This window comes from Oncorhynchus keta, chromosome 24 (assembly GCF_023373465.1).
Source record: "Oncorhynchus keta strain PuntledgeMale-10-30-2019 chromosome 24, Oket_V2, whole genome shotgun sequence".
Classification (NCBI taxonomy): Eukaryota; Metazoa; Chordata; class Actinopteri; order Salmoniformes; family Salmonidae; genus Oncorhynchus; species Oncorhynchus keta.
In genome coordinates, this window is record NC_068444.1 from 38,684,816 (window position 1) to 38,706,255 (window position 21,440).

At 47.4% G+C, this 21,440-nt stretch overlaps 1 protein-coding gene across 8 annotated transcripts in view; it reads left to right on the forward strand.

Moving 5' to 3' along the window:
- LOC118357513 (uncharacterized) overlaps positions 1-14,073 on the forward strand; it is a 30,039-nt gene extending 15,966 nt beyond the window's left edge. For 4 of the 8 annotated variants that reach the window (XM_035734682.2, XM_052478304.1, XM_052478302.1 and 1 more), the window contains 4 exons: positions 543-796; positions 1,672-1,791; positions 4,103-4,268; positions 4,453-5,167. In XM_035734682.2, coding sequence (XP_035590575.2) covers positions 543-796; positions 1,672-1,791; positions 4,103-4,268; positions 4,453-4,769 — 857 coding nt within the window. In that variant the 3' untranslated portion in view covers positions 4,770-5,167. Of the gene's footprint in view, positions 1-542; positions 797-1,671; positions 1,891-4,102; positions 4,269-4,452; positions 5,168-13,649 lie in introns of those variants that run through there. The other 4 variants (XM_052478305.1, XM_052478303.1, XR_008078615.1 and 1 more) reach the window with 4 other exon arrangements.
- The last annotated feature ends 7,367 nt before the right edge of the window (positions 14,074-21,440 follow it).

Genomic DNA, 21,440 nt, shown 5'->3' on the forward strand with positions numbered 1-21,440 from the left:
AATTCCTGACATTTAATCAGAGTAAAAATTCCCTGTCTTAGGTCAGTTAGGATCTCCACTTTATTTTAAGAATGTGAAATGTCAGAATAATTGTGGAGAGAATCATTGTTTTCAGCTTTTATTTCTTTCATCACATTTCCAGTGGGTCAGAAGTTTACATACACTCAATTAGTACAGTGCCTTGCGAAAGTATTCTGCCCCCTTGAACTTTGCGACCTTTTGCCACATTTCAGGCTTCAAACATAAAGATATAAAACTGTATTTTTTTGTGAAGAATCAACAACAAGTGGGACACAATCATGAAGTGGAACGACATTTATTCGATATTTCAAACTTTTTTAACAAATCAAAAATTGGGCGTGCAAAATTATTCACTGCGGAAAAAAAATTTTAAGCACTTTTTGAAATACCCTTTTTTCCCCAACGATATATGTGTTCAAACTTTTCAATCCACAAAACACGAAATGGTAAGAAAGCGTCTGGAAATATTCAAGATGGTAGAACTGATTGTTTGTTGGTGTGGCTGTCTCGTTATTTTCCAGTCTACGCAGCTGAGGCCTTGTCTGTGGCTCACATATGGAGCAATAGTCTGGAGATTCTGGTACCTATTCGGGTGACACATTCACATGTGATTATAAACATCAATGGGCTCTCCAGATGGACTTTGTTACGACGCAAGCCAAAAACAAAAACAAAAATCAATGGGCAGGTGCTTCTTTTCCTGGAGCTAAACGTTACAGAAGGACAACACAGGCTCTGGGTTTACCTATTGTCCCGCAATGTGCCATACACTGAGGTAAATATTGCAAATCTTTATTTTAATGCATTCAGTCCATATTTCAGCTCATTGAAATCTCAATGCATCTCCAACCCCATCCAATTACAATATCAACCCATACATCTGTGTTGTTACCACTGCATGTATCAGGTATGAAGGGAAGACCCAGATGCAGACTACGTCGAATAAACAATAGTTTCATGTTTCAACAGGGGCAGGCAATAGACAGGTCAAGGCAGGCAGGGGTCAGTAAACCAGAGGTCGGTCAGCGGTACCGGACAGCAGGCAGGCTCAGGGTCTGGGTAAGGTCAGAGGTCGGTAATCCAGAGGGTGGCAGAGGTACAGGTCAGCAGGCAGGCTCAGGGACAGGCAGAGTGGCCAGGCAGGTGGGCTCAGAGTCAGGACAGGCAAGGCAAGGGTCAAGGCCCGGGAGGGCAATAAAAGAGAGACTATAAAAAGCGGGACCTGAGACACAAAACACTGGTTGACTCAGACAAACTAGCACAGACAGACAGAAAACACGTGTATAAATACACAGGGGAAGATGGGCAACACCTGCAGACAATCACAAAGACAGTTGAAACAGATCAGATTGTGACAGCATGACATAATTTTAACAGCGGTTTCAATTTAACAGATTTGCAATTTTCTTAAGTCAGTACCTATTTACAATATGTAGTTATTTAACTAGGCAAGTCAGTTAAGAACAAATTCTTATTTTCAATGACTGCCTAGGAACAGTGGGGTAACTGCCTTGTTCAGGGGCAGAACGACAGATTTGTACCATGTCAGCTCGGGGATTCAATCTTGCAACCTTTCTGTTACTAGTCCAACGCTCTAACCACTAGACTATGCTGCCGGCTATGTATCTATCAATCTCTACTCATTCATAGGTAATAAAGCGAAATAAGAAGCTGGAGTTCATCCGTGCTTGCTCTGACTGCTACCTAAGGCCCGAAGCCCGATACAGAGTGACCTCAGACCTCGAACAGGGCTTCAGCGTCCATCCCAAGGTTAGAAATTGCATAAAGAATGTTTTATGTGTGTTAATGACTATGATTTAAAATCAAATCAAATCAAATGTTATTAGTCACATGCTCCGAATACAACAGGTGTAGTAGACCTTACAGTGAAATGCTTACTTACCAGCCCCTAACCAACAATGCAGTTGAATGTGTTTTTATATATAATATATAAGAAATAAAAGTTACAAGTAATTAAAGAGCAGCAGTAAAATAACAATAGCGAGACTATGTACAGGGGGGTACCGGTACAGAGTTAATGTGAAGGGGCACCGGTTAGTCAAGGTAATTGAGGTCATATGTACATGTAGGTAGAGTTATTAAAGTGACTATGCATAGATGATAACAACAGAGAGTAGCAGCAGTGTGAAAGAGGGGGAGGGGAGCAATGCAAATAGTCTGGGTAGCATTTTGATTTGATTTTCAGGAGTGTTATGGCTTGGGGTTAGAAGCTATTAAGAAGCCTCTTGGACCTACAGTAGACTTTCAGAGAGAACAGTCTATGACTATGACTAGGGTGGCTGGAATCTTTGACAGTTTTTAAGTCCTTCCTCTGACAACGCCTGGAAAAGAGGTCCTGGATGGGAGCAAGCTTTGCCCCAGTGATGTACTAGGAGGCCGAGCAGTTGGCATACCAGGCAGTAATGCAACCAGTCAGGATGCTTTCGATTATGCAGCTGTAGAACCACCATAGTCCCTGTGCCCAAGAACACTAAGGTAACCTGCCTAAAAGACTACCAACCCGTAGCACTCACATCTGTAGCCATGAAGTGCTTTGATAGGCTGGTCATGGCTCACATGAACACCATTATCCCAGAAACCCTAGTCCCAGTCCAATTTGCACACCGCCCTAAAAGAGTACCAGAACCTCCAGGACATGTTCAGCAAGGCCCGGGCCACTTTGCTTCTGCCGCACTGACCCAATGACTGTGGGATTGACCTTCTCTCTAGCACCACGCCGCCCCGGGGACGCTTGTACTCTCTGTCAGGACTGGAGCCCGCAACACCCTTCCCTGCTCTGCCACGGACCTATCACCATTTGAGTGTTCCCTGGGATATCAGCCCCCGCTCTTGCCTGAGCAGGAAGAAGAGGTTGGTATACCTTCTGCCCAGATGTTTGTCCGCCGCTGTCGTCGTACCTGGAGGAGAGCCCAGTCGGCCCTCCTCAAGACCACCTCCAGGTATCTACGACAAGCGGAGCGCCATTGGACAATGGCTACCCGGTATCGTCTTAGGCAGAATGTATGGCCACCCGGGATCTGCCCCGGATGGAATCCCGCAAACTCTCCACCATGGTTTATCGGCCCGTTTCCCATCCAAGATTATTAGCCCCTCTGCTGTTCGTCTTCAGTTGCCCCTTACCCTTTATATAAATCCCACCTTTCATGTGTCCAGAGTTAAACCCATGTCTCACAGCCCCTTGTCTACTGTTTCCAGGCCCACCACTCTCCCCCACCTCATCAATGACCAACCGGCTTACATGGTGGGGCGTCTCCTGAAGGTTATTTATACCTGTGTTCTGTTTGACTGTTGCCAGTTTGTTTTGTTTCGTCAAGCCCACCAGCGATTTTTCCCTCTGTTCCTGTCTCTCGACTGTTCCTGTTTTCTAGTTTTCCCGGTGTTGACCCCACCTATCTGGATTACTGACCCCTGCCCTTGACCTGTCTTTTGCCTGCCCCTGTTGCATTAATAAACTATTGTTACTTTGACGTTGTCTGCATCTGGGTCTTACCTTAAAACGTGATAGTCGGAGGGCATAGTGGGATTTCTTTTAAGTTTCCGGGTTAGAGTCCCGCTCCTTGAAAGGGCAGATCTACCCTTTAGCCCAGTATGGATGTTGCCTGTAATCCATGGTTTCTGGTTAGGGTATGTACGTACGGTCACTGTAGGGACAACGTCATCGATGCACTTAATGATGAAGCCAATGACTGATATGGTGTACTCTTCAATGCCATCTGAGGAATCCTGGAACATATTCCAGTCTGTGCTAACAAAACAGTCTTGTAGCTTAGCATCTGCTTCTTCTGACCACTTTTTTATTGATTTGAAGACGTTTCATGATTTACTGTGCTGTAATGTAATATAATCTAAGCTAATAGGTAAGGAAAAGTTTGTTTGTTTCCAGTACCTCATCCATTGAGACAACACGTCATTACTGAGCCTCACCTGTCCTCTATGACCAATAACTTAGCTTTTTGTATTAAAACCCACTAAGTTTTTCTCCTCTAGATATGCTTAAATGGGCATAGAATTTAGCAGGATTGTCATAAGTGATTCTCTTTGACCTCCCTTTCTCTGTCAGGAGAAAGATTTGCATATTCATAATGGCCCAGATCAACATGCCACATTTACAGTCCTCTTGGACAGTACAGTTACCAAATTGAAGCTGATGATTCAGGAGCTCAAGAGGATGGGGCGAAAGAAGGTGTGGAAATGCCAATGGTTTGAACCGATATTTCTAAAGCCAGGTAACTGTTATCTCACATCTCTTTATAGCCCTACAACTATCTTTCCCCTACCTGCAACTGATTGAACTGATTTTCATCTACCTGCAAATAAACCAAAAACATGCTAATTTCCACTGTATTTGGAAAACGTTTGGAATAAGAAACCAGGGTTGTGTGTGTTTTATTGTTTTTTTTCTCCCAATAGGCAGCAATCTCACAGAGTCGGACTGGTTGCAGAATCTGTGTCGCATCCTGGAGCAACTGTCAGCCAAGGAGATCAAGAGGCTTAAGTTTCTAGTCAGAACCTCAAAGGAACTCCCACAGCCCAGTATCTCCAGCCATGACCTGGGGTGCTTGGAGGAGCTCCACGATCTTGCAGAGCTAATGGTAAAGAGCTGGGGGATGAATGGCTCCATTTCAGCCACTCAATTGCTCATGAAAGAACTGCCACGCAAAGACGAAACAGTGACATCCTTGCTGATGCCCTTCCTGGAGCAATGTGTGGCGCTAAAGGGGGCGTGAGTGTCAGTGGTGTGAACAGCCTGAAAGGACCTTGGGAAGGTGCTTTCCCTCAGGGTTCTATACTAGAAGCATCAGGAGAAGGAGAGTAGAAGAGAACTTTCACACTGTTTTGGCTGGAGGCAACAACAACCCTAAGGAGAAGGCAGACCGACATTGTTGAACAAATGTCAGATAATGAGGTTCATTGTGTTATTTGCTCAGATTTGTGCTCTTTTGCATGACAAATGTCTCCACTGTGTACTTGGTTAAAAAATATGTATGTATGTGTTCATATTTTTAAGCATTCAAATGTACTTTATATAATATGAATATTTTCTCCCTGTATGATATTTTAAAGTTGCTCAAGAGATTTTACAATTGTTATTTTTGTTCTAGTTCAATAAAAATAATTATTTTTCTTCTGTGTTGACATCACAATCCCTCCATCCAATTATTTTCAAACATGCTGTTTTGTTGAAAGACTACTAAAGGAAGCTTATTGGGGTCAAGTGAAGAGAAATTAATTAACAGGGACAGGTGGTGGTACTTATAATTTGTCTTGCACAATAGTGTAGTGGAAATTCTTACACGTGGACACTCAAAGTCAATCTTAAATGAATCCTCCTTTATTTGTCAGCACGCTGTTCTTCCAGCAGTTGTCTTATATACGGCTATATACACAAGTTATATTTGCATGATTTAGCATAATTACATTAATCATTAGCGTTTTGTTTAATTCATGTGACCCACCAATACTGGTTCATACCACGTGACAGACCAATACCTCACGAGGCTTCCCTCTAAGCTGAGACCTTGAAACTGAGATATCTTTAGTTCGTTCTCAAAACAAGGTTGAGAATAAAGTCGTTATTTCAAGATTAACGTAAGGGATTTGGTTAATTGCATGTCTCCTTGGCTCCCTGTTGTTGTGCCTGCTACTGTTGAAATGCCTTAGATGACCTGGTGAAACTATAGGCTTTGCTTGAGCATTGGCTTTATTAGCACACAATAACCATATTGTAAGTATGAGGACCAGGAAAAGGTTGTGCCACAGATCATTTTCAAATGGAGCAACCGTGGTTCCATACATAGGTAGAGATGGGTGGGTTGTGTGTTAATACAACGTGTGTTTGTGCGTGGTAAAAAGTAGGGTCAGAACAAACAAATGGCCATCAATCTAATGATTTAATACACTCGATGAAACAGGTGTCACTGGCCATTCACGCTCATCAATGATCCATTCATGATCTAATTACTCGAGCGAATAACTCGCAAGCACACGCACACAGACACCAAGTTTCCCCCTGGCAATTTCATACTGTAAGCATAAACACTTCTAACCACCATGGTGCGTTTATGAGCACAAACAAAAAAATGTTCTTGGCACTGTCACTGAATGCGAAGTGAACTGGGTTTGAGTCCCTGTCAGTCTGCCCTCTGAATTCGCTATACAAAGTTCTCCAGCGTAGCCTAGGCAAACACCTTGCAATAAATATGCATAATGCATAATGGCAACTATTAATGACCTTATCCATGGTGCTTTACTAACAGTAGTATTTCCCCGTAAGGCAACTATCTTTCTAACGACTATAGGAAGGGTTGCCAGGTCAAGCTACAATTTCTAGCCCAATGAACCCAAAAGGCCTGAAAACTAGCCCTTTTTTTCCACAGGAAGAGAGGAGTTGCCATATCTAACCACTTTTCCCATAACGATATCAAGGAGGAATGTCATAGTAACTTGTACCGACGTTAGAAGTAATATGAGGGTTTCCTCAAAATAATAATTATTGCAAGCTATGACATTGCTTAATCATAGCAGTCAAACAAGTTAAATCGACATCCACTGATAGAAAATAATCTGGGGAGTTTAATAAAGGCAAATTATAGGCATAGATTATAGGCATAGGCCTATTGATGGTTTTATGATTGTAATTACATTTTGCCATAGTTTGCTTAGCTAAAGGCAGTTAGCCTGTAGCCCCTGATAGGCCTACATCTCATTTCAGATCTACATTAGCCAAGACAAGATGTAGGCAAGATGTAAAAAGAATGATTTAGCATCTCGCTTAGTTCAAATGAACAGACTAATGTATTCATGAATAGCGAGATGATTTTGCAATAAGAAGTGTTTCCCAATGGCCTGCTGGAATAGGCTATTGAGGATGGGGTCATAATTTCAATCACTGAATTCAATATTATTAACATGTATGTGAACTGAATATGCTTGTCAACAACAGCCAGTGTTTCTTTTTATGAATTAGTTTTACCTGTAGCCTGATCTGGCTACTGTTACCATCAATCTAATGCGTTCAAAATAACACACGGCTACAACAACAAACTGAAGTCATTGGCTATTTATTACATTTGTTTGCCTGTAATGCCTACTCCTGCTCCGTCCCACCGGCGTTCCACATCACCAGTCTACCAACCACCGGTCCTGGCTTCATTATTACACACTGTCACAGATCCTCCTTACTGATGTTCACCAATTCCGGAGGTCTACTCACCGGCTTTCTTGGCTTCACTGAATGGGATTCATTTCATTATCATCAACCCCGGACTGTCTCGTCTGATTACACACACCTGGTTCCCATTGCCCCTGATTAGTATGTTATATATGTGTTATTGTTCCCATGTCCCTTGGTTGTGTGAGTTGGTGCAGCTATTATGCTGTGTGCTTTATATATTGTGTATTATCGGTATCGTCCCGTGTCGTATAACCCAGTGTTTTGTTTTGGGCGTATTAAAAACCCCTATTGTGTATTCCTGCAGCTGTCTCCAAGTCCTTTATACCAACGTGACAGAATAACCGACCTGCAAAATGGAGACAGCAGGAAAGACCGAGCTGGCGACCATTGTAGGGACAGTACAGAACCACAAGGACTGTCTTTCCAGACTGCATCACCATGGACAGTGTGCTGGCAACCATCCTGCGCTTGGAGGGGAGTGTGCAGTCCCTCCAGTCTCCAGCACTGATTCCGGTACCAGTTCCCACACCACAACCTACCTCCGTTCCATCGGAGCCTTTCCGTGGAATACCCCTGTACCTCCTGGAGCGCTTCAATGGCGCACCAGATAGATGCAAGGGGTTCTTTCTACAATGCGACCTGTACCTCGGCTCTGGACTGAGGTGCCACGCTTTGGGAGATGGGCGGACCCGAGGTCGAGTCCTGTGAACGCTTCACCCTCCTCTTCCGCTCGCATCGGATTTCGCTCTGGAGTTCTGGACCATCGCGGCCTCCACCGGATGGAACGAGTTGGCTCTGGTCACCCTTTTCTGCAGCGCACTGTGAGAGGAAGTACAGCTGGGGTTACCCTGCAGTGATGACAACCTGTCATTCAACCAGCTCATGAGCATGGCGATTGTGGGTGCAAAAATGTTATTCAATATTTTCAACAACACGATCCGGTTGGACAACCTCCTGCGGTCCCGAAGAAGAAGACCTGCGTGGAGTTCGGAGCCCATGGCTACCCCTGCTCCGTGGCCAGAGCCGATGGAGGTGGGCTCGGCACGTTTTCCAGAGGCAGAGCATAGGAGAAGGAGGAATCTGGGCCTCTACTTCTATTGTGGAGAAAGGGGTCATTTCTCCCCGACCTGCTCTCTATTCACTAGGAGGCGAGGAGGTGACAAGCCAAGGAATTCCCCTGCGCCAACCCAGGTAGGAGGCAAGGTCACTTCTCCTTGTCCATCATATCAACCAGTGTGTTTTCCCGTTAAATTCCCTGAGAACCCTAGCCCTTCACTCCCGTTAGCTCTGATTGAGCTGGCGGGAATCTCTTGCGTAATGCGCACTGGCCACTGCATTACGCATTCTTTGGTTCCCCTACAGTCCCCCATTCCAGTTCGAGCCCTGGATAATCGCCCAATAAGGACAGAGCTCATACATCAAATTATTGTTTCTGTTTCTTTGCTTTCTTTGCTTCTTGATTATAGACACCCACACGCACCCTAATTGTTTTAGAGCTCCCCTGGTTGAGTTTGCATAACCCGGTTATTTCCTGGTCTGAAAGGAGACTGCTGGGTTGGTCACAGGATTGTCAGGGGAGGTGTCTTGCGGTGTCTATCAACACCACTATGGTGGAAAGTCCGGACTGTGCTCCTCAAGTGGATTTACCGGAGGAGTACCAGGATCTGCACCAGGTTTTCTCAAAGGCCCAGGCTACATGCCTGCCTCCCCATCACCCCTGGGACTGTGCCATTGACCTGTTGTCTGACGAGACCGAGGCCATGGAGAACTAAACTCGGCAAAAAAAGAAACATCCTCTCACTGTCAACTGCGTTTATTTTAAGCAAACCTAACATGTGTAAATATTTGTATGAACATAACAAGATTCAACAACAGAGACATAAACTGAACAAGTTCCACAGACATGTGACTAACAGAAATTGAGTAATGTGTCCCTGAACAAAGGCGGGGGGTGAAAATCAAAAGTAACAGTCAGTATTGGGTGTGGCCACCAGCTGCATTAAGTACTGCAGTGCATCTCCTCCTCATGGACTGCACCAGATTTTCCAGTTCTTGCTGAGAGATGTTACCCCACTCTTCTACCAAGGCACCGGCAAGTTCCCGGACATTTCTGGGGGGGGTGGCCCTAGCCCTCACCATCCGATCCAAAAGGTCCCAAACGTGCTCAATGGGATTGAGATCCGGGCTCATTGCTGGCAAAAAAATGACATTCCTGTCTTGCAGGAAATCACGCACAGAACGAGCAGTATGGCTGGTGGCATTGTCATGCTGGAGGGTCATGTTAGGATGAGCCTGCAGGAAGGGAACCACATGAGGGAGGAAGATGTCTTCCCTGTAACGCACAGCGTTGACATTGCCTGCAATGACAACAAGCTCAGTCCGATGATGCTGTGACACACCGCCCCAGACCATGACAGACCCTCCCTCCAAATTGATCCCGCTCCAGTGTACAGGCCTCGGTCTAACGCTCATTCCTTCGACGATAAACGCGAAACCGACCATCACCCCTGGTGAGACGAAACCATATCTCGTCAGTGAAGAGCACTTTTTGCCAGTCCTGTTTGGTCCAGCGACGGTGGATTTGTACCCATAGGCAACGTTGTTGCCGGTGATGTCTGGTGAGTACCTGCCTTACAACAGCCCTACAAGCCCTCAGTCCAGCCTCTCTCAGCCTATTGCGGACAGTCTGAGCACTGATGGAGGGATTGTGCATTCCTGGTGTAACTCGGACAGTTGTTGTTGCCATCCTGTACCTGTCCCACAGGTGTGATGTTCAGAAGTACCAATCCTGTGCAGGTGTTGTTACACGTGCTCAGCCACTGCGAGAACAATCAGCTGTCCGTCCTGTCTCCCTGTAGCGCTGTCTTAGGCGTCTCACAGTACGGACATTGCAATTTATTGCCCTGGCTACATCTGCAGTCCTCATGCCTCCTTGCAGCATGCCTAAGACACGTTCACGCAGATGAGCAGGGACCCTGGGCATCTTTCTTTTGGTGTTTTTCAGTTAGTAGAAAAGCCTGTTTAGTGTCCTAAGTTTTCAGAACTGTGACCTTAATTGCCTACCGTCTGTAAGCTGTTAGTGTCTTAACGACCATGTTCATTAATTGTTCATGGTTCATTGAACAAGCATGGGAAACAGTGTTTAAAACCGTTACAATGAAGATATTTAGATTTTTATGAATGATCTTTGAAAGACATGGTCCTGATAAAGGGACGTTCCTTTTTTTGCTGAGTTTATGTACAGGAGAGTCTCCAGCAGAGTTGTATCCGCCCCTCTAAGTCGCCAGCCTCTTCAAGCTTGCCTCTTCAAGCTTCTCTCTTCAAGCTTCTTTTTTTGTCATGAAGACATTGCACCCGGCATTGATTATCGAACACTGAACAAGGCCACCGTCAAGTTCAGCTATCCTTTACCCTTCATCCCAACCATCATTGAACAAATACATGGGGCACAGGACTTCACGAAGCTGGACTTGAGGAGCACCTACAATCTGATGCGCATTCGTGCAGGCAATGAATGGAAGACTGCTCTTTCCACGGCCACGGGTCATTATGAGTATCTCGTAATGCCCTTTGGCCTGTCTAATGCTCCTTCAGTCTTCCAGGCCTTCATCGACGAAGTGATTCTGGACATGCTGGGACGGGGCATAATGGTCTATATTGACAATATTTTGGTCTATTCTACTGACCGCGTCCAGCATGTCTCGTTAGTCAGATCTGTGCTGAGAAGAGTGTTGGAGCATGATCTATGTGGTCCTTCTGTAGCTCAGTTGGTAGAGCATGGCGCTTGTAACGCCAGGGTAGTGGGTTCAATTCCCGGGACCACCCATACGTAGAATGTATGCACACATGACTGTAAGTCGCTTTGGATAAAAGCATCTGCTAAATGGCATATATTATTATTATATATTATTATAAGTTAAACAGGAGAAATTTTTGTTTTTCCAGTAGTCCGTGTCCTTTTTGGGCTATCTCATCTCCACGGAGGAAGTGGAGATGGAGGAGCAACGAGCCAGCACAGTCAGGTCATGGCCCATCCCCAACTCCGTGAAAGCAGTCCAGCTATTCTTGGGGTTCACCAACTATTTCCTGAGATTCATCCGGGGATTCAGCACAGTGGTCACGCCTCTTACCTCCCTGCTGAGAGGAGGTCCCCAATGGTTTCATGGACGGTGGAGGCAGAGATGGCATTCGAGACGCTGAAAGGCACGTTTCACCACTGCTCCTGTGTTGGCACATCCCGGCCCCTCACTCCCCTTCATCGTCGAGGTGGATGCCCCCGAAGTAGGAGTTGGGGCAGTGCTGTCCCAGCGTACCGGAATCCCTCCAAAGCTGTGGCCCTGCTCTTTTTATTCTAAGCAGCTGAGCCCCACCTAGAGGAACTATAATTTAGGGGACCAGAAACTCTTGGCGGTCAAGAAGGCTCTGAAGGTGTGGAGGCACTGGCTGGAGGGGTCCAAACAACCCTTTCCTGGTGTGGACGGACCACCGCAACCTGGAGTACGTCAGGGCAGTGAAGAGACTAAACCCGAGACAGGCCAGGTGTGCTCTATTCTTCGCCAGGTTCCAATTCACGATTTTCTATAGGCCAGGCTCGAAGAACGTGGAGGCGGACGCCCAGTCATCCCTTGGTGGACTTTGTCACTGACCTTCCCTCCACCCAGGGGAACACCACCATTATCGTCGTTCTGGACAGGTTTTCCAAAGCTTGTCGCCTCCTTCCTCTGCCTGGGCTTCTGTCTGCCATGCAAACCGCAGAGGCTCTTTTTACGCACGTCTTCCGGCACTACAGGATCCCGGAGGATATTGTGTCAGATCGTGGCCCTCAGTTCACCTCACGAGTATGGAAGGCGTTCATGGAATGCCTGGGGGTCACAGTCAGTCTCAACTCCAGGTATCGGCCTCAAGCAAATGGGCAGGTAGAGAGGGTCAACTAGGAAGTGTGCAGGTTCCTGCGGTGTTCCTGTCAGGATTGGCCGGGAAAGTGGGCAGATTTTTTACTTTGGGCGGAGTGCGTGCAGAATTCCCTCCGGCACTCCTCCACTAACCTCACTCCTTTCCAGTGTGCGTTGGGGTATCTGCCAGCCATGGCACCTTGGCATCCGATCCAGACTGTGGCTCCTGCGGTGGACGAGTAGTTTCGGCATGCCGAGGAGATCTGGAACACTGCGCACACTCGTCTCCAGCGCGGTGTGCGTTGGCACAAGGAACAGGCCGACCGCAACCGCAGTCAGGCGGCTGTATTCTCCCCAGATGACCGGGTCTGGCTCTCCACCCAGAACCTGCCCCTCCGCCTGCCCTTCCGGAAGCTGAGCCCGCGGTTTGTGGGACCGTTGAAAGTCCTGAGGAGGGTTAATGAGGTAACGTACCATTTCCAACTCCCTGTTGATTACCACATTAACCTTTCATGTGTCTCTCCTCAGACCAGTGGTGCCTGGTCCCCTTGCTGAGGCTGGACCCAGTGACACCCCGCCTCCTCCTCTGGACATCAAGGGAGGTCCGGCATACTCGGTCCGGGAGCACACATGTTCCCCATCATTATTCACACATGGTGTGATGTGCTGAGGTTGGGCCCAGTTGCAGAGAAGAGACCAGATGAGGAATCAGTGGTTAAGGACAAACATAAATACTTTACTAAGACAGGATAGCCAAAGGATCACAGTACACTTGAAAAACAACAAACACTAAGTCTCAAAATCACCCAGGAAACAAACTGTCACGACTTCTGCCGAAGTCGTTGCCTCTCCTTGTTCGGGCGGTTCTATCCCATTCATTACCTGTTGTGTATTTAACCCTCTGTTTCCCCTCATGTCTTTGTCAGAGATTGTTTTATTGTCAGTGTAGTGTGTTTGTTGTATTAGGTGAGCGTCGGGTCCTCGTACCCATGTTTGTTTGTTTATGTACGTTTAGTGTTATGGAGCATACTCCGTGGACTCCGTTAGTGGAGGAGTGACACGTCCACCTTCAGCGTGCCATAAGGCGCCAGAAAATTGGCGCAGACCGTCGCCGCAGTGAGGCCCCAGTGTTCGGCCCAGGGGACAGGGTCTGGCTCTAGACCCGAAACCTGCCACTTCGCCTGCTCTGCCGGAAGCTGGGTCCGCGGTTTGTGGGGCCGTTTAAAGTCCTGAGGAGAGTGAACGAGGTATGTTATAGGTTACAACTACCCACTCATTACCGTATTAACCCCTCGTTCCATGTGTCTCTCCTCAGGCCGATGGTGGCTGGCCCACTCCAGGAGGCTGAAGTGCGTAATGTTCCTCCGCCTCCTCTAGACATCGACAGGGTTCCGGCGTACTCTGTTCGATCCATTTTGGATTTGAGACGTCGGGCGAGGGGCCTTCAGTACCTCGTGGACTGGGAGGGGTACGGGCCGGAGGAGAGATGCTGGGTTCCGGTGGAGGACGTGTTAGATCCTTCCATGCTCCGAATACAACAGGTGTAGTATAGTAGACCTTACAGTGAAATGCTTACTTACCAGCCCCTAACCAACAATGCAGTTGAATGTGTTTTTATATATAATATATAAGAAATAAAAGTTACAAGTAATTAAAGAGCAGCAGTAAAATAACAATAGCGAGACTATGTACAGGGGGGTACCGGTACAGAGTTAATGTGAAGGGGCACCGGTTAGTCAAGGTAATTGAGGTCATATGTACATGTAGGTAGAGTTATTAAAGTGACTATGCATAGATGATAACAACAGAGAGTAGCAGCAGTGTGAAAGAGGGGGAGGGGAGCAATGCAAATAGTCTGGGTAGCATTTTGATTTGATTTTCAGGAGTGTTATGGCTTGGGGTTAGAAGCTATTAAGAAGCCTCTTGGACCTACAGTAGACTTTCAGAGAGAACAGTCTATGACTATGACTAGGTGGCTGGAATCTTTGACAGTTTTAAGTCCTTCCTCTGACAACGCCTGGAAAAGAGGTCCTGGATGGGAGCAAGCTTTGCCCCAGTGATGTACTAGGAGGCCGAGCAGTTGGCATACCAGGCAGTAATGCAACCAGTCAGGATGCTTTCGATTATGCAGCTGTAGAACCACCATAGTCCCTGTGCCCAAGAACACTAAGGTAACCTGCCTAAAAGACTACCAACCCGTAGCACTCACATCTGTAGCCATGAAGTGCTTTGATAGGCTGGTCATGGCTCACATGAACACCATTATCCCAGAAACCCTAGTCCCAGTCCAATTTGCACACTGCCCTAACAGAGTACTAGAACCTCCAGGACATGTTCAGCAAGGCCCGGGCCACTTTGCTTCTGCCGCACTGACCCAATGACTGCGGGATTGACCTTCTCTCTAGCACCACGCCGCCCGGGGACGCTTGTACTCTCTGTCAGGACTGGAGCCCGCAACACCCTTCCCTGCTCTGCCACGGACCTATCACCATTTGAGTGTTCCCTGGGATATCAGCCCCGCTCTTGCCTGAGCAGGAAGAAGAGGTTGGTATACCTTCTGCCCAGATGTTTGTCCGCCGCTGTCGTCGTACCTGGAGGAGAGCCCAGTCGGCCCTCCTCAAGACCACCTCCAGGTATCTACGACAAGCGGAGCGCCATTGGACAATGGCTACCCGGTATCCTCTCAGGCAGAATGTATGGCCACCCGGGATCTGCCCCGGATGGAATCCCGCAAACTCTCCACCATGGTTTATCGGCCCGTTTCCCATCCAAGATTATTAGCCCCTCTGCTGTTCGTCTTCAGTTGCCCCTTACCCTTTATATACATCCCAACTTTCATGTGTCCAGAGTTAAACCCATGTCTCACAGCCCCTTGTCTACTGTTTCCAGGCCCACCACTCTCCCCCACCTCATCAATGACCAACCGGCTTACATGGTGGGGTGTCTCCTGAAGGTTATTTATACCTGTGTTCTTTTTGACTGTTGCCAGTTTGTTTTGTTTCGTCAAGCCCACCAGCGATTTTTCCCTCTGTTCCTGTCTCTCGACTGTTCCTGTTTTCTAGTTTTCCCGGTGTTGACCCCACCTATCTGGATTACTGACCCCTGCCCTTGACCTGTCTTTTGCCTGCCCCTGTTGCATTAATAAACTATTGTTACTTTGACGTTGTCTGCATCTGGGTCTTACCTTAAAACGTGATAGTCGGAGGGCATAGTGGGATTTCTTTTAAGCTTCCGGGTTAGAGTCCCGCTCCTTGAAAGGGTAGATCTACCCTTTAGCCCAGTATGGATGTTGCCTGTAATCCATGGTTTCTGGTTAGGGTATGTACGTACGGTCACTGTAGGGACAACGTCATCGATGCACTTAATGATGAAGCCAATGACTGATATGGTGTACTCTTCAATGCCATCTGAGGAATCCTGGAACATATTCCAGTCTGTGCTAACAAAACAGTCTTGTAGCTTAGCATCTGCTTCTTCTGACCACTTTTTTATTGATTTGAAGATGTTTCATGATTTACTGTGCTGTAATGTAATATAATCTAAGCTAATAGGTAAGGAAAAGTTTATGTTTGTTTACAGTACCTCATCCATTGAGTCAACACGTCGTTACTGAGCCTCACCTGTCCTCTATGACCAATAACTTAGCTTTTGTATTAAAACCCACTAAGTTTTCTCCTCTAGATATGCTTAAATGGGCATAGAATTTAGCAGGATTGTCATAAGTGATTCTCTTTGACCTCCCTTTCTCTGTCAGGAGTACCGACGTTAGAAGTAATATGAGGGTTTCCTCAAAATAATAATTATTGCAAGCTATGACATTGCTTAATCATAGCAGTCAAACAAGTTAAATCGACATCCACTGATAGAAAATAATCTGGGGAGTTTAATAAAGGCAAATTATAGGCATAGATTATAGGCATAGGCCTATTGATGGTTTTATGATTGTAATTACATTTTGCCATAGTTTGCTTAGCTAAAGGCAGTTAGCCTGTAGCCCCTGATAGGCCTACATCTCATTTCAGATCTACATTAGCCAAGACAAGATGTAGGCAAGATGTAAAAAGAATGATTTAGCATCTCGCTTAGTTCAAATGAACAGACTAATGTATTCATGAATAGCGAGATGATTTTGCAATAAGAAGTGTTTCCCAATGGCCTGCTGGAATAGGCTATTGAGGATGGGGTCATAATTTCAATCACTGAATTCAATATTATTAACATGTATGTGAACTGAATATGCTTGTCAACAACAGCCAGTGTTTCTTTTTATGAATTAGTTTTACCTGTAGCCTGATCTGGCTACTGTTACCATCAATCTAATGCGTTCAAAATAACACACGGCTACAACAACAAACTGAAGTCATTGGCTATTTATTACATTTGTTTGCCTGTAATGCCTACTCCTGCTCCGTCCCACCGGCGTTCCACATCACCAGTCTACCAACCACCGGTCCTGGCTTCATTATTACACACTGTCACAGATCCTCCTTACTGATGTTCACCAATTCCGGAGGTCTACTCACCGGCTTTCTTGGCTTCACTGAATGGGATTCATTTCATTATCATCAACCCCGGACTGTCTCGTCTGATTACACACACCTGGTTCCCATTGCCCCTGATTAGTATGTTATATATGTGTTATTGTTCCCATGTCCCTTGGTTGTGTGAGTTGGTGCAGCTATTATGCTGTGTGCTTTATATATTGTGTATTATGGGTATCGTCCGTGTCGTATAACCCAGTGTTTTGTTTTGGGCACATTAAAAACCCCTATTGTGTATTCCTGCAGCTGTCTCCAAGTCCTTTATACCAACGTGACAGAATAACCGACCTGCAAAATGGAGACAGCAGGAAATACCGAGCTGGCGACCATTGTAGGAACAGTACAGAACCACAAGGACTGTCTTTCCAGACTGCATCACCATGGACAGTGTGCTGGCAACCATCCTGCGCTTGGAGGGAGTGTGCAGTCCCTCCAGTCTCCAGCACTGATTCCGGTACCAGTTCCCACACCACAACCTACCTCCGTTCCATCGGAGCCTTTCCGTGGAATACCCCTGTACCTCCTGGAGCGCTTCAATGGCGCACCAGATAGATGCAAGGGGTTCTTTCTACAATGCGACCTGTACCTCGGCTCTGGACTGAGGTGCCACGCTTTGGGAGATGGGCGGACCCGAGGTCGAGTCCTGTGAACGCTTCACCCTCCTCTTCCGCTCGCATCGGATTTCGCTCTGGAGTTCTGGACCATTGCGGCCTCCACCGGATGGAACGAGTTGGCTCTGCAGCGCACTGTGAGAGGAAGTACAGCTGGGGTTACCCTGCAGTGATGACAACCTGTCATTCAACCAGCTCATGAGCATGGCGACTGTGGGTGCAAAAATGTTATTCAATATTTTCAACAACACGATCCGGTTGGACAACCTCCTGCGGTCCCGAAGAAGAAGACCTGCGTGGAATTCGGAGCCCATGGCTACCCCTGCTCCGTGGCCAGAGCCGATGGAGGTGGGCTCGGCACGTTTTCCCGAGGCACAGCATAGGAGAAGGAGGAATCTGGGCCTCTACTTCTATTGTGGAGAAAGGGGTAATTTCTCCCCGACCTGCTCTCTATTCACTAGGAGGCGAGGAGGTGACAAGCCAAGGAATTCCCCTGCGCCAACCCAGGTAGGAGGCAAGGTCACTTCTCCTTGTCCATCATATCAACCAGTGTGTTTTCCCGTTAAATTCCCTGAGAACCCTAGCCCTTCACTCCCGTTAGCTCTGATTGAGCTGGCGGGAATCTCTTGCGTAATGCGCACTGGCCACTGCATTACGCATTCTTTTGGTTCCCCTACAGTCCCCCATTCCAGTTCGAGCCCTGGATAATCGCCCAATAAGGACAGAGCTCATACATCAAATTATTGTTTCTGTTTCTTTGCTTTCTTTGCTTCTTGATTATAGACACCCACACGCACCCTAATTGTTTTAGAGCTCCCCTGGTTGAGTTTGCATAACCCGGTTATTTCCTGGTCTGAAAGGAGACTGCTGGGTTGGTCACAGGATTGTCAGGGGAGGTGTCTTGCGGTGTCTATCAACACCACTATGGTGGAAAGTCCGGACTGTGCTCCTCAAGTGGATTTACTGGAGGAGTACCAGGATCTGCACCAGGTTTTCTCAAAGGCCCAGGCTACATGCCTGCCTCCCCATCACCCCTGGGACTGTGCCATTGACCTGTTGTCTGACGAGACCGAGGCCATGGAGAACTAAACTCGGCAAAAAAAGAAACATCCTCTCACTGTCAACTGCGTTTATTTTAAGCAAACCTAACATGTGTAAATATTTGTATGAACATAACAAGATTCAACAACAGAGACATAAACTGAACAAGTTCCACAGACATGTGACTAACAGAAATTGAGTAATGTGTCCCTGAACAAAGGCGGGGGGTGAAAATCAAAAGTAACAGTCAGTATTGGGTGTGGCCACCAGCTGCATTAAGTACTGCAGTGCATCTCCTCCTCATGGACTGCACCAGATTTTCCAGTTCTTGCTGAGAGATGTTACCCCACTCTTCTACCAAGGCACCGGCAAGTTCCCGGACATTTCTGGGGGGGGTGGCCCTAGCCCTCACCATCCGATCCAAAAGGTCCCAAACGTGCTCAATGGGATTGAGATCCGGGCTCATTGCTGGCAAAAAACATTCCTGTCTTGCAGGAAATCACGCACAGAACGAGCAGTATGGCTGGTGGCATTGTCATGCTGGAGGGTCATGTTAGGATGAGCCTGCAGGAAGGGAACCACATGAGGGAGGAAGATGTCTTCCTGTAACGCACAGCGTTGACATTGCCTGCAATGACAACAAGCTCAGTCCGATGATGCTGTGACACACCGCCCCAGACCATGACAGACCCTCCCTCCAAATTGATCCCGCTCCAGTGTACAGGCCTCGGTCTAACGCTCATTCCTTCGACGATAAACGCGAAACCGACCATCACCCCTGGTGAGACGAAACCATATCTCGTCAGTGAAGAGCACTTTTTGCCAGTCCTGTTTGGTCCAGCGACGGTGGATTTGTACCCATAGGCAACGTTGTTGCCGGTGATGTCTGGTGAGTACCTGCCTTACAACAGCCCTACAAGCCCTCAGTCCAGCCTCTCTCAGCCTATTGCGGACAGTCTGAGCACTGATGGAGGGATTGTGCATTCCTGGTGTAACTCGGACAGTTGTTGTTGCCATCCTGTACCTGTCCCACAGGTGTGATGTTCAGAAGTACCGATCCTGTGCAGGTGTTGTTACACGTGCTCAGCCACTGCGAGAACAATCAGCTGTCCGTCCTGTCTCCCTGTAGCGCTGTCTTAGGCGTCTCACAGTACGGACATTGCAATTTATTGCCCTGGCTACATCTGCAGTCCTCATGCCTCCTTGCAGCATGCCTAAGACACGTTCACGCAGATGAGCAGGGACCCTGGGCATCTTTCTTTTGGTGTTTTTCAGTTAGTAGAAAAGCCTGTTTAGTGTCCTAAGTTTTCAGAACTGTGACCTTAATTGCCTACCGTCTGTAAGCTGTTAGTGTCTTAACGACCATGTTCATTAATTGTTCATGGTTCATTGAACAAGCATGGGAAACAGTGTTTAAAACCGTTACAATGAAGATATTTAGATTTTTATGAATGATCTTTGAAAGACATGGTCCTGATAAAGGGACGTTCCTTTTTGCTGAGTTTATGTACAGGAGAGTCTCCAGCAGAGTTTTATCCGCCCCTCTAAGTCGCCAGCCTCTTCAAGCTTGCCTCTTCAAGCTTCTCTCTTCAAGCTTCTTTTTTTGTCATGAAGACATTGCACCCGGCATTGATTATCGAACACTGAACAAGGCCACCGTCAAGTTCAGCTATCCTTTACCCTTCATCCCAACCATCATTGAACAAATACATGGGGCACAGGACTTCACGAAGCTGGACTTGAGGAGCACCTACAATCTGATGCGCATTCGTGCAGGCAATGAATGGAAGACTGCTCTTTCCACGGCCACGGGTCATTATGAGTATCTCGTAATGCCCTTTGGCCTGTCTAATGCTCCTTCAGTCTTCCAGGCCTTCATCGACGAAGTGATTCTGGACATGCTGGGACGGGGCATAATGGTCTATATTGACAATATTTTGGTCTATTCTACTGACCGCGTCCAGCATGTCTCGTTAGTCAGATCTGTGCTGAGAAGACTGTTGGAGCATGATCTATAAGTTAAACAGGAGAAATTTTTGTTTTTCCAGTAGTCCGTGTCCTTTTTGGGCTATCTCATCTCCACGGAGGAAGTGGAGATGGAGGAGCAACGAGCCAGCACAGTCAGGTCATGGCCCATCCCCAACTCCGTGAAAGCAGTCCAGCTATTCTTGGGGTTCACCAACTATTTCCTGAGATTCATCCGGGGATTCAGCACAGTGGTCACGCCTCTTACCTCCCTGCTGAGAGGAGGTCCCCAATGGTTTCATGGACGGTGGAGGCAGAGATGGCATTCGAGACGCTGAAAGGCACGTTTCACCACTGCTCCTGTGTTGGCACATCCCGGCCCCTCACTCCCCTTCATCGTCGAGGTGGATGCCCCCGAAGTAGGAGTTGGGGCAGTGCTGTCCCAGCGTACCGGAATCCCTCCAAAGCTGTGGCCCTGCTCTTTTTATTCTAAGCAGCTGAGCCCCACCTAGAGGAACTATAATTTAGGGGACCAGAAACTCTTGGCGGTCAAGAAGGCTCTGAAGGTGTGGAGGCACTGGCTGGAGGGGTCCAAACAACCCTTTCCTGGTGTGGACGGACCACCGCAACCTGGAGTACGTCAGGGCAGTGAAGAGACTAAACCCGAGACAGGCCAGGTGTGCTCTATTCTTCGCCAGGTTCCAATTCACGATTTTCTATAGGCCAGGCTCGAAGAACGTGGAGGCGGACGCCCAGTCATCCCTTGGTGGACTTTGTCACTGACCTTCCCTCCACCCAGGGGAACACCACCATTATCGTCGTTCTGGACAGGTTTTCCAAAGCTTGTCGCCTCCTTCCTCTGCCTGGGCTTCTGTCTGCCATGCAAACCGCAGAGGCTCTTTTTACGCACGTCTTCCGGCACTACAGGATCCCGGAGGATATTGTGTCAGATCGTGGCCCTCAGTTCACCTCACGAGTATGGAAGGCGTTCATGGAATGCCTGGGGGTCTGATCAGTCTCAACTCCAGGTATCGGCCTCAAGCAAATGGGCAGTTAGAGAGGGTCAACTAGGAAGTGGGCAGGTTCCTGCGGTGTTCCTGTCAGGATTGGCCGGGAAAGTGGGCAGATTTTTACTTTGGGCGGAGTGCGCGCAGAATTCCCTCCGGCACTCCTC